General features: G+C 47.6%; 1 protein-coding gene across 3 annotated transcripts in view; it reads left to right on the top strand.

Moving 5' to 3' along the window:
* The window catches only part of LARP4B (La ribonucleoprotein 4B), a 71,466-nt gene that overhangs the window by 33,667 nt on the left and 25,579 nt on the right, over window positions 1–12,220 (top strand). For all 3 annotated transcript variants that reach the window (XM_055138400.1, XM_055138402.1, XM_055138401.1), the window contains exons 4-5: window positions 5,617–5,746; window positions 6,315–6,455. In XM_055138400.1, the coding sequence (XP_054994375.1) occupies window positions 5,617–5,746; window positions 6,315–6,455 (271 nt within the window). The remainder of the gene's footprint in view (window positions 1–5,616; window positions 5,747–6,314; window positions 6,456–12,220) is intronic.

Below are 12,220 nucleotides of genomic sequence, written 5' to 3'. Positions count from 1 at the left end.
GTGTGTCTTCCCATTCTGACTGACTTCCGGGAAGTAGACCCGCACAGACTTCATCTTGATCCTGGACCCAAGTCCCTCATGGGGCCCAGGGTTACAGAAGATTTGCACCCTGGGCAGGATGGCAACCTGGCAACCGGAAACCCCCCTCTGACAGATGAGGCATTGTCTTTGCGGCCTGAGGGTAACACATTTCATCTGGACAAGGGTAAGGTGGGTACTGGTAAGAGGGCCTCTGCATGGACACCCCCCTATCAGGTGGGTGTGCATGTTGATGTCGGGGCTGACAGGACATGGGCACAGGTATGTTCAGGAATGCCTGTAGAGCAAGAGACAGACGCCGAGGGGCTGATACAAAAAACAGATACCCCAGAACTTGTAAGTTCCCATCGAGGACTCCCACATGGCAGGTTTGTTGTTGGCTCAACACGTCCTCAGAGTCACTTGATTTCCTCTGCACTTTTGGTCACCTGCCTGGAAAAGCAAAAAAGTGAAACTGACCTGAATTCTAAGGCCAACAATAAAGCATGTTTCCAGAGGTCAGCAAGTCACACTCACAGGTTAGAAAATTCTGAAAACGAATCCATCAGAGTGCACCCCAGAGAGACAGGTGATCACGACATAGAGGATGTTCAAACAGATTCTAGAAGTCCCCTGAACTGGAAAACAAATGCTCAGAATTGCAACGCACTGCCCAGTAAGGAGTCTCTGGCTTGTGGCTTTCATACCACAGCTAGCTTGGGTTCGGAAGTGGATCAAATGAAGAGAAGTGATGAAGCTAATAGGGTGGACGACTGTGGCCTTGAGGAACTGGACATGGTGCCACCTGTAAGCCAGGAGGGGGATTCAAGTGCACAGGAGGGCAAGCCTGATGGCAGTGGAGAAAATTCTGCACCGACACACATCTCGGAGTCAGCTGGAGAAGGTGCTCCAGCATCAGGAGTGGCACGCCCAGGACAGGACGGGGAGATACACAGTCAGGACACTCGCAGAGTGGACTCCACGGACCCCTGCGGGACAAGCAGGCCCCTGCTTCCTTCTGGAGAAAGAAACGCCACACCTACAGTTGCATCAGCCACCTTCAGTGCAGAAGTGGATTTTGTGGGGAGTCCAAAGGTGGCTTTTGGGAAAACAGAATTTTGTGATGCCTCTGAGGAGCAACCCTGCTTGGTTCGTGTTGACCCTGCAATAGCTACTCCGCCCAGCACTCCCCAGCTATGCCCCATCCTCCTAAGGAATGGTGAGGAGAAGGTTGTGCCAAGTGGCGAGGACAGTGTGGTGACCCTCCTGGAAGAGGGTGGACATAGATCTGACTCTCGGAGCTTCCCGGAGGACTGTTACTCCCAGTTTTTGAGTGAACTTTCCAGTTACACAGTGGGAGAGTTGGCAAGCCAGATCGTTCCTGAAGGCCTCGCATCTGGCTGTGACTGTCCAGTGGGCTATGTGTGGACCGAGTTTGCAGGGGGAGGAGCATTAGGAAGAGAGAGCACATGTGGGGACGACTCGCACATGGAGATGCAGGACTGGGCAGCGTCCTCGCTTTGGGTGCAGAAGCCCCTTTGCCCGCCACCTATGGCAGATGTTGTCATTTGGAGTTGGCAAGATAGTGGACAGCTAGTAAGTATGCTTTTTTTTTTCCCTTTGAACAAATTTTTTTTTTTTTGCCATAACTGGTGATAGGCCATGTGCAAGGCAAGCAGCTTACCGTCTGTACTAGCACTCTGGCCCCTCAATAGTAGTGTTCAAAGAAAAATTTTTTTTCTTTTGGTTGTGGTGGGGTGTTTGGGCCACATCCTTAATGTGCTCCAGGCTTTCTCCTAGGTCTTTGCTCAGGGATCACTCCCGGCAGGGCTCAGGGTACCATAGTCCTGGGGGTTGAACCAGGCTGGCCATGTGAAGGCGAGTGCTTTACCAGTTGTACTGTCTTTCTAGCTCAAATATTAGTGTTTATTATATGGATATAAGCAAATAAAGTTGAAATTTATAGACTGGGGGTTATCTATGAATCTCCTTTCTCTGCCATGCCCGTATCTTGAAGTTGTACCAGAAAGTTAGGTTCAGGGTCATCTGTTTTGTTCTGTAAGTAGTTATGAAGACAGACCAGTGTAAGAATGAGACCTTGGTGGGCTGTGACTAACCTGCCATGGTCAGGACACCAGGGCAGTTGTACGGGAATCCTAATGCTGGCTGTCTTGCAGAGCTAGTGAGAGGCCCATGCTGTTCTGTGGCCTCATCTCAACTGCAGAGACATGAGCCATGTTCTTGTTTGACCAGGTGCACTGAGTGAGGTGCCCTGCTCTGGGTTTCCTAAAGACTGGCAGCAGCGTCTTCCCTTTAGGGCTTGAGTAATGCATCTGTTAGCATGTTCTGCAGAACTAGCTGTCCTCTTTAATAATATTTGCTGAGAATGGCAGATGAGTTTCTTCCCTTCATGCCCAACCATATTTCTTTATCTACTTTGCCCTCTGCTCTGCTTTTTTTTTTTTTCTTTCTTTTTGGGTCACACCTGGCTATCCACAGGGGTTACTCCTGGCTCTGCACTCAGGAGTTACTCCTGGCGGTGCTCAGGGGACCATATGGGATGCTGGGATTTGAACCCCGGTTGGCTGCATGCAAGGCAAACGCCCTACCCGCTGTGCTATCGCTCCAGCCCCTCTGCTTTTTGTTTTAATAGTTTCTATCCAGTTACTTGTCAGTGGGATCATTTTGTTTCAAGTGTAGGAAACACAAAATTGTTCACTGTTATGTTCCTTGTTCCTATATTTTTAAACAAAACAGCTTTTTTTGGCGGGGGGATGTGGGGGACACATACTGGTTCTCAGGGGCTATACGTGGCTCTGTTCAGGAATCACTCCTGGTGAGTTTAGGGGAACCGTATGGGACACTGGTGTCAAGCCTGGGTCAGCTGTGTTCAAGGCAGGGTCCCTGCCCACTGTACTCTCTCTGTGGCCCTGGAACAGCATCTGTGGAGGGTAGAAGAGTTTTGTTATCAGAACTTGGTGGTGCAGTGAGTAATAATGGTAGTTAAAGTTGCTTCAGAATGTCTAGGTGGTCAACTTAAGATTTTAGTAAGCTTTTCCTAGCTAGAATTTTTAGTTGGGAAGACTGAGAAAGCTGAACAGAAGGAAACTAAGGCTGTTCGTTGGTGAAAATTCTATATAACTGCAAGAGAATAATAACTTGAAAGAACTACATTCAGTATGATTTTTTTCTCATGTGAATTGCAGGAAAGTTGTGGAATTCTTCGGTTCTTAATTTTGCTGATGTTGAAAAAAAATTTATGACGGAGATGTGCCTCAGAGATAAAGTGCCTGCCTAGCCTGTGTGAGGCCCTGGGTTCAGTCCCTGGCACCACAAAAAAAATAAAAAGCAAAAAACCCACTATTTTAGGATTGCTGGGATTTTCATGGGCTGGCTTGGTCTTTTGCTGCTGCAGTTTCCTGTGCAGTGCAGGGGTGCGAGCTGTGTGCCTTGTGTTGCCTGCTGGCCGCAGGGGCTGTGGGAGCACCCTCTCTCACACTTCAGTGTCAACCCTCAGGATTGTCTGTTTTTATTTTGTGGGGAGGTCCCACACTCTGGTGCTTGTAGTCACCAACAGCACTTTGGAGGACCATGTGATGCCAGACATCTACCTGGGGATTCTCCCCTTGAAGTCTGCACTCTGGCCTTTTGTGCCACCTCTCTGGTTTGTCTTAATTAGCCCTGGCTGAGGGAAATCTACGGTTTGTGTTTTTGTGTGGTAGAAGAGGCCTGGTTTGGTGTGAGAGGGTGGTTTCCCCAAAGGTTGTGCTAGGGCTGGAGTGATAGTACAGCAGGGAGGGCACTTGCCTTGCACGAGACCAAACCAGATTCATTTTTTGGCATCCCGTGTGGTCCCCTGAGCACTACCGTGAATGACTTCTGAGTGCAAAGCTAGGAGTGAGCCCTGAGCACCTCCAGGTATGGTTCCCAAACCAAAAAGCAATGGCCTGGGTAGCATGGAGAGGTAAGTTCTGACAGGAGCAAGGATGCTGAGGAGGGAGATGAGTCAATGGCTCTTGCTCATTGTGCTCCTGAGCCTTTGTCCCCTGGCACTGCCCAGCATTCAGGGAGCTAGAGTGGCCGGCAGGGAGAGAAAAGCACTGCAGAGCAGAGGCCACAGTGGGGTACAGATGCGATGTGGGGGGCAGAGCCAGGGTTCAGAGCAGAGCACTCTTTTTTTTGTTTGTTTTTGCTTTTTGGGTCACACCTGGCGATGCACAGGGGTTACTCCTGGCTCTGCACTCAGGAATTACTCCTGGCGATGCTCAGGGGACCATATGGGATGCTGGGATTTGAACCCAGGTCGGCCGCGTGCAAGGCAAACGCCCTACCCGCTGTGCTCTCTCTCCAGCCCCAGAGCAGAGCACTCTTGCAGGGGAGTGGGAACCCTGTGCCTTTACAGATGGTACTCCCTGAGGCGCCAGCTTTTGTGGGCCTGATGTTCCCCACTCTCCTGGGAACTTTCTGCGGTGTTGATCACATCTGCTTTCTTTCCATTTCAGGTGTTTTCTTTCTTTTTTCCTTTCTCTCTCTCTCTCTCTCTCTCTTTTTTTTTTTTTTTTTTTTTTGGTTTTGGGCCATACCAAGCTTGCTCCTGGCTCTGTGCACAGGAGGCATTCCTGACGGGGTCCCCGGGGAACCATATGGGGTTCAAGCTTGGGTCTCTCACATGCAGGGCAGGCACCCTCCTTGCTGTACTAACTCTTGGCCCTAGAATCAGTTTTCTTTACCTCTGCAAACTTCAGTCCCCTGCCAGAGTTTATTCTGTGTATTGTTTTCTGTGCTTCCCTGACCTTTTCCTGTGGGACATAGCGGGAGGGGTAGTGACCTGTTCTTGGCAGGGTGGGCAGGCGGGCTGCCTCCAGCTCTAGGCACTGCAAGCTTCTCTCCTGTGGGAGCTGTGCCCTGCATAGCCATGTCAAGATGTGTTGGGAGGGTGTGAGGGAGGCTGATACCAGGCCATGGACTTCCCAGTCCTGGAGCCATTCCATGTTTCTCAGCAGGAGAAAATAGATAGGGCTAGGGCTGGGCCAGAAGGGACCTTCTTGTCCAGTTTTGGGAGGTAGGACAGAGGAACGGGCAATGAGAGCAGGCTATCCCGAACCGTTTCCTGGGAGGAGCAGGGTCCATGAGCGGGTGCTGGTGTTCTGTGCCTGTAGTCCAAGGCCTTGACTTTCCTGAGGAACCATTATGTTCCACCTTTGTTTCTGCAGTGCTTTAAGTTTTCAACTCTGACCTATTTGCATTCTGTTCTGAGTCACTCGGCCCTTGTGCGGTGTGGTTGAGTTGCAGTCTGGAACAGCTAACCCTTTGAAAGACAGTCTTGGGATGTCCATGGAGCATGTACATGTCTTGGGTGACTGTTCCTGGAGAGCCTTGTGTCGAGAGAACAGGACACTTGAGGTGCCTCTGATGATGTTCTGAAGGCAGCATCTTTTGTTACTTTTTTTGGTACTTGGTTGAGTTTAGAAGAACATGCAGATGACCAGGTTCTGCTTTCAACCTAAGTCCTCTTGTATATGTACATTTTAACTTTGAATTAATAAAGTTTTATTTAATTATAATTTGGATGCAAATGCATGTATCAATTTTTCCTAGGTACCAGCTGCCAAGGTTTCAGAGCTAAACCCGAATGCGAAAGTATGGGGGACTCACATGTTCCACTTGGAGGCGAGTAGTGCAGCAGATGGTGGCGTGAATGCAGCATGGGAAGACCCCGGCCAGGATGGTGAGCAGGCCCCGTACAGAGGGGGCATGGCTTTGCTTTTAAGACTTTGTGTTCTTTTAACCTATTTTTAAGAACTTGTGAGGGGCTAGAGGCAGAATGATACAGTACCATGGGTGGGGCACTTTCTTTACATATGGGTGCCCTGGATTCAATGCCCAGCATTACATATGATTCCCTGAGCCAGAAGTAACCCCTCAGTACTGCTGGGTGTGGCCCAAAAACAAAAGAAAAATTGTGAGGGGCAGGAAGAGAGGACAGTGGGCACTTGCATTGCATGCAGCTAACCTGGATTTGATCCTGAGGTAGCATTTATGTTCCCTCGAGCACTGAGTCAGGTATAAGCCCTGAGCACAGTTGATTGTGGCCTCAAAACTAGGGAGAGGAGGGAGGAAAAACAAAACAACAAAAATTGTGAATGAAAATTTGTGCCATTCTTTGTGGTTTTTTGAAGTCAGGAGATTTTTTGTAATTAAGTTAAAAAATTCAAGTAGCTGTAAGATTTGTTTTTTGTCTCAAGTGAATGTTAGTCTTCTAAGTCTGCTTTTGGTCGTGAAATTTTTACTTGTAGGCCTGGATGCAGACGGTAATGGGGGCAAAAGCCATGAGGATGCAGCACTATCAGATTTACAGGACGTGGACCAAACAGAGATGAGCACTTTGGCTGGGGATCACTCAGAACATGGATCTACACCTGAAGACAGTGAAACAGGTAAAATGAGAGGGAACATGCATTCTATGCTGCCTCTAATTCTGAATGCTGAATCTTTTCATAATAGACTTCACATTGATCTCTTTCTTTTTTACTTTTTTATTTTAATTTTTTTGTTTGTTTTTGGGAACAACGGGATGATAATGATGTTGATGATGATGATGATGATTTTGGGTTATACCACCTGGTGATGATGATGATGATTTTGGGTTATACCACCTGGTGATGATGATGATGATGATGATGATGATGATGATTTTGGATTATACCACCTGGTTGACACTTAGAGTTTACTTGTCGCTCTGCACTCAAGAATCACTCCTGGTTGTGCTCAGGGAACTGAATGGGATGCTGGGAGTCTGACCCAGGTTAACTGTAAGGGAACTATCTCTCCCTGGCTCTGGCATTGCTTTTTTAACTTATACTTCAGATTCATTCCTTGTGGATTCAGAGTTGGGGAAGGGTTCTGACTGGGGAAAGATCACGAGACTCGAAGCCCTAAGAAGTTCCTGAAGAGCTAAAACAGTGTCTTTCGGAGAAACAGAAGACAGACTGGGCGGGGGGTGGGGGGAAGCATCCATAAAAGAACTTTCCTTTTAGAAAGTTCTAGGGAGGGGAAAGCATCCATAAAAGCCCTTCATAGAGTAAGGGCTGTCTAAAGGGAATGAGAAGGAAAAGGTAGTTGAAGTCACATTTGGGATTTACAGAAACCGTAAAGGTTTGGGGCCACACCTGGCAGTGCCGAGGGCATACTCCTGGCCCTGCACTTAGGAATTACTCCTGATGGTGCTTGGGACACCATATGGGATGCTGGGGACCAAATCCAGTACAAGGCGAGCACCCTACGCACTGTACTATTGCTCTGGTCCTAAGCTTTGCAGCTTTATCCCACGAGTGAGGTGTTACCAGCATGACAGACATGTGAATTTGACAGAGGATGAGGGAAACGTTCAGAGAAAAGATATAACTGCACACATCTAGAGAAGTCTGATAGGTGTCTTGGCTTGGGGGTAGTACCTGACTGTGTTGAGAGGTCACTTTGGTAGTGCTTACAGGCCCTGTGGGAATTGTACCCCAGCTTTTCCTGCAAAGCATGGATGTTAAGGCCTTAGAACGATCTCCCTGGCCCTCATTGGAGATCTTTTGAGGTCCTCGTGTGGGTTTTTGGTTCTGGTTTGGTTATTTACTTAGAGTAGTGCTTTCCAGGTTCATCTTGATTGTTGCAAACGGCAGTATTTCCATCTCTCATTACTGAATCATTTTCATTGTCTGCAAACTACGCAGCAGTTAGGCTGTTTACCTATTTTGATGACTGTGATTAATATACCTCAGGGAAAATAGGGGAGTCAGACGTCCCCTTCAGGGTACTGATTTTATTTTCTTTGGAAGTGAAGTGTGAATATTGGATCATAGGGTAGTTCTATTTTTAATATTTTGAGGGACATCCATACTGCTTTCCACTGTGGTTGCACCAGATGTCATCAGTCCCAACTACAGTGTAAAGGCTTGCCTTTTCCCCACATTCTCCCCATCATTGTTGTTTCTAGCCTGTTTTATATGTATCATTCTCCCACAATGGAGGTGAGGCCTCACCATGCTTCTGATTTGCGTTTCCCTGGTGATGCATGAACCTTATTCTGTTCCTGTTGACTACTGTCTTAGGGAAAATACCTGTTTGCTCATTTTGTAATTGGGTCATTTTCTTTGTACGTGGTCTTTACATATTTTGTTTGGATCACACCAAGGCTACTCGGGTATCACTTCTGGTGGCGCTGAGGGGACTTCATGTAGTGCCAGGGATTGAACTTGGGTCAGTGCATGCAAGGCAATAATGCTTACCCACATACCATGTCTCCGGCTCGCCTTACGTATTTTGGGTATCAACTCTGTATTAGAAACATGACATGTAATTCTTGTGTCCTATTCACTAGTTGTCTTTTCATTTTATGGAAGGTTTCCTGTGTTGCACAGAGGTTTTTAATTTGGGCATCATCAAGCTTATTATTATTTTTTTGCTTTTCTTTGCCTTGTGCTTTTGGTGTGAAAGTCAGAAAAACAGCACCATGAGTGATACCCCAGAGCATCCTGTTGTTTCCTTTTCTCGGTGTTCTATAATTTCAGACTATGGTTTAAGTCTTGAACCTTTTATGAGTTAGTTTTCATGTGTGAAGTGAGACAGGGTCCAGTGTCATTAGTGTGCATGTGGCTTCCCATTTTTTTCCAGCATGTTCTGTTGAAGAGACTGTCCTTTCCCCAACTCTGTCTTCTTCACTCCTTTGTGGTAAATTATTTGACCAGGCATTTGTGAATTTATTTCTGGGCTCTTCATTCTGTTTCTCCTGTCAATTTTCCTCTGCCCCGCCCTGGTTTTAGTTTTTTGGGCCATACCCATCACTGCTCAGGGTTTATTCTTTGCTCTGTGCTCAGGAAACACTCCTCGCTGTGCTGGGTGCTATATGGTATATCAGGGATCAAACCAGGGTCCCTGTGTGCAAGGCAGGCCCTACTGCTCTACTATATCTGACCCAAAGGCAGTTTGTTTTTGTTTGTTTTGATTTTGGGGCCACACTTGATGATGCTTGGAGTTACTTCTGGCTGAGGAGTATTATCAGGCTGTAATTATTCCTGGCGGGCTCCAAGGACCATATGGGATGCTGGGGAATCTAAGCCGGGTTAGTCCCTTGCAAGGCAAATGCCCTACCCCCTACTCTGTCATTCTAACTTCTTATCCGTGTGTTCTTTTTTATGCCAGTACCACACTGTTCTTGGGCTGGAGCTATAGCATAGTGGGTAGGGTGTTTGCCTTGCACGCAGCCGACCTGGGTTTGATTCCTCCGCCCCTCTCGGAGAGCCCGGCAAGCTACCGAGAGTATCTTGCCCGCATGGCAGAGCCTGGCAAGCTACCCATGGCATATTCGTTATGCCCAAAACAGTAACAAGTCTCACAATGGAGACGTAACTGGTGCCCGTTGGAGCAAATCGATGAGCAATGGGATGACAGTGACAGTGATACCACACGGTTCTTGTTGCTGCACCTCTATAAAATGGGTTGAAATCTGGAGTGTGATGCCTGTTGCTTTGTTTTTTTCTCTAATTGCTTGCATTATCAAAAACATCAATGTAAACACTAATGTAAAAATGTTGTCTTTGTTGTTAAAATTAAAAACGGTTGCTTCTACAAATTGGGTCTTGTGGTTCAATACACATTTTTGGACTATTTGATCTATTTCTGAAAAATGCTGTTGACATTTGATAGTCATTGCACTAAAAATATAAATTGATTGCTTTGGGTTTTATGCCCATTTTAATAATCATTCTTTGAACCATATGCACAGAATATCTTTCCATTTATGTGTTCTATCTCTTTCATCATCTTAATTTCAGTGTATATGTCTTTCTCCTTTTTGGGGTTTTTGTTTGCTTTTTGAGTCACACCAGCAATGCACAGGGGTTCCTCCTGGCTTTGCACTCAAGAATTACTCCCGGCGGTGCTCAGGTGACCATATGGGATGCTGGGACTTGAACCTGGGTCGGCCTGTGCAAGGCAAATCCCCCTACCCACTGTGCTAGAGCTGCAGCCCCCTTTCTCTTTTTTTATTGAGTTAATTCCTAGTATTTCTTTTTCAGCAGGTTGTTGTTAGTATTTGGAAACAACACTGATGGTGCTCCACCCTTACATAGATGCTCTTTGCTTCTTAGCATTTTCTGTTTCTTCTGACTGGCTAATTCATATGCCCTATCTCCAGGGTTCTGCATGCTGAGAAAGACCTTTGTTTTCTTTCTTTGTGTCTTGAGCTTTTGTACATGGGTTTTGTTCTTTTTTGTGGATTCTCCTTTCTAGTGCTCTTGTGCATTGTGTTCTTCAGGCTGTTTTGTTTTCTATGTTCTCCTGCACTTCACTGAGTCTTTCTCTTTGAATGGTTTTGGGACCACAATAGCAGTGCTGGTGATGGAACCCGGGTCAGGAGTATACACGCAAGCACCTGGCCTGCCATGTTCTCTAGCCCCACTTACTTTTTGTAGGTGATTAATTTCTTTGTCAGATGACTTGGTAATCCATTGTTTTGGCACTAATGGCAGAATGCCTTGATTCCTTTGTTGGCGTCTATCACTTGGCTGTTCTTAGGGCTTTTGGCATCTTGATTCAAAGGAGCAGGCTCCTCTTCCTTTCCGCACAGACTGTTTCTGTCAGGGACGGAACTTCCCCTGATAGATTCCGAGCTGCTGGTCATCACCTTTGGAATCCGAGTTGTGAAATGGGGCTAATCTTGCCAGGCGGGTTCCAGTGCGGGGGCCTTGCAGAGTCTGCAGTGATGAACTGGGTGGCCTTTCTTCAGGGTCTTCTGGGCGAGGCAAAGAGCAGCTGAACGGGAGTCAGGCCACTTCACGGAGCGCAGCCCACACTTGGGGCTATGTCCCTGTTGTCGGGAGTGGTTGATGTTGGCACCAGCAGTCAAGTCCTCTGAGGTCCAGAGCTGTCTTCTTACCTCAGCTCTCCTTAGCCTCAGCCTATGACCGCTCTGTAGTTTGACCTTGGAGGACCACAAAAGCCCATTTGTCTGAACAAAGGTGGCCAGTTTTTTTTTTTTTTTTGCCTTTTGGGTCACACCCAGCGATGCTCAGGGGTTACTCCTGGCTTTGCACTCAGGAATTACTCCTGGCGGTGCTTGGGGGACCATATGGGATGCCGGGGATCGAACCCGGGTCGGCCGCGTGCAAGACAAACGCCCTACCCGCTGTGCTATCGCTCCAGCCCCAAAGGTGGCCAGTTTCTGTGTCTGGTAGCAGATGACATTATGCCTTTTCTTTTTTTGGCTGGTGGTGCAGGGGGACCTACTTGTCAGTGCTTAGGCATTATTCCTGGCTCTTCACTCAGGGATCACTCCTGGCAGGGCTTGGGGGACCAATCATCTGGGGATTGAACAAGGCAAAGGCCTTTACCCACTGCCCTGTCTGGGGTGTTTTCCGTGCTGGGAATGGGATGCACAGGCTCCCATGTCCCAACCCCTCTGCCTCTCAGCCCTCCACCTCGAGCCGCTTCCTGTATTGCCCCATCGCTGACTCTTTCACTGTACCATCTCTTACCCATGCCTTTCCTCAGCCCTGCTCTCTGCCATATGGGCAGAAACGGGGTTAGTTTTCAGGGTGGGTTGGTTGGTTTGTGAATGCAGGTAGATTTTGTCGAGCTCTTGAGTAAAACTTTTTTTGTCTCACTGTCATGTCTTCACTTTGTCCTTAGAATGGTCTTTATTTACTAGTTTATTTATTTGGTTTTGGGGCCAAACAGTTCTTTGGGTCATTTCTGGCTCTGTTTAGGGAACCACATGGTACAGAGGTTTGAATCCAGGCCTCCCACGTGGAAAGCATGTACTTAGGCCACTGAGCTATTTCTTCGGCCTCTTCACCGTCACTTTTAAAAACTGTGCTTTTGGACTGGAGAGATAGTACAGTGGGTAGGCCTTGTACAGTGTCCACCCAAGGTTGATCCCTAACATCTCATAGGGTCCCCCTGAGCCCGCCGGGGGTGATCCCTGACTGCAGAGCAAGAACTAACCCCTGAGTACTGCGGGGTGTGGTCTAAAAACCAAAACAAGCAAACCAAAGAGCACTTGGGCTGGAAGTACGGAAGTAAGGTGCTTGCTTTGCACATGGCAGACCTGGGCTGTGAGTGACCTGGGTTTGGTGTGTTGTATCACATATCGTCCCCTGAGCATTGCTCAGTGAGATCCTCAAATTAAAACAAAATCCAAAGAAAACAGTGTCTT

The sequence above is a fragment of the Sorex araneus genome, chromosome 5 (assembly GCF_027595985.1).
Source record: "Sorex araneus isolate mSorAra2 chromosome 5, mSorAra2.pri, whole genome shotgun sequence".
NCBI classification, from domain to species: domain Eukaryota; kingdom Metazoa; phylum Chordata; class Mammalia; order Eulipotyphla; family Soricidae; genus Sorex; species Sorex araneus.
Note: the sequence above shows the minus strand (reverse complement) of the source record. Positions and strands in the feature narration are given on the sequence as shown.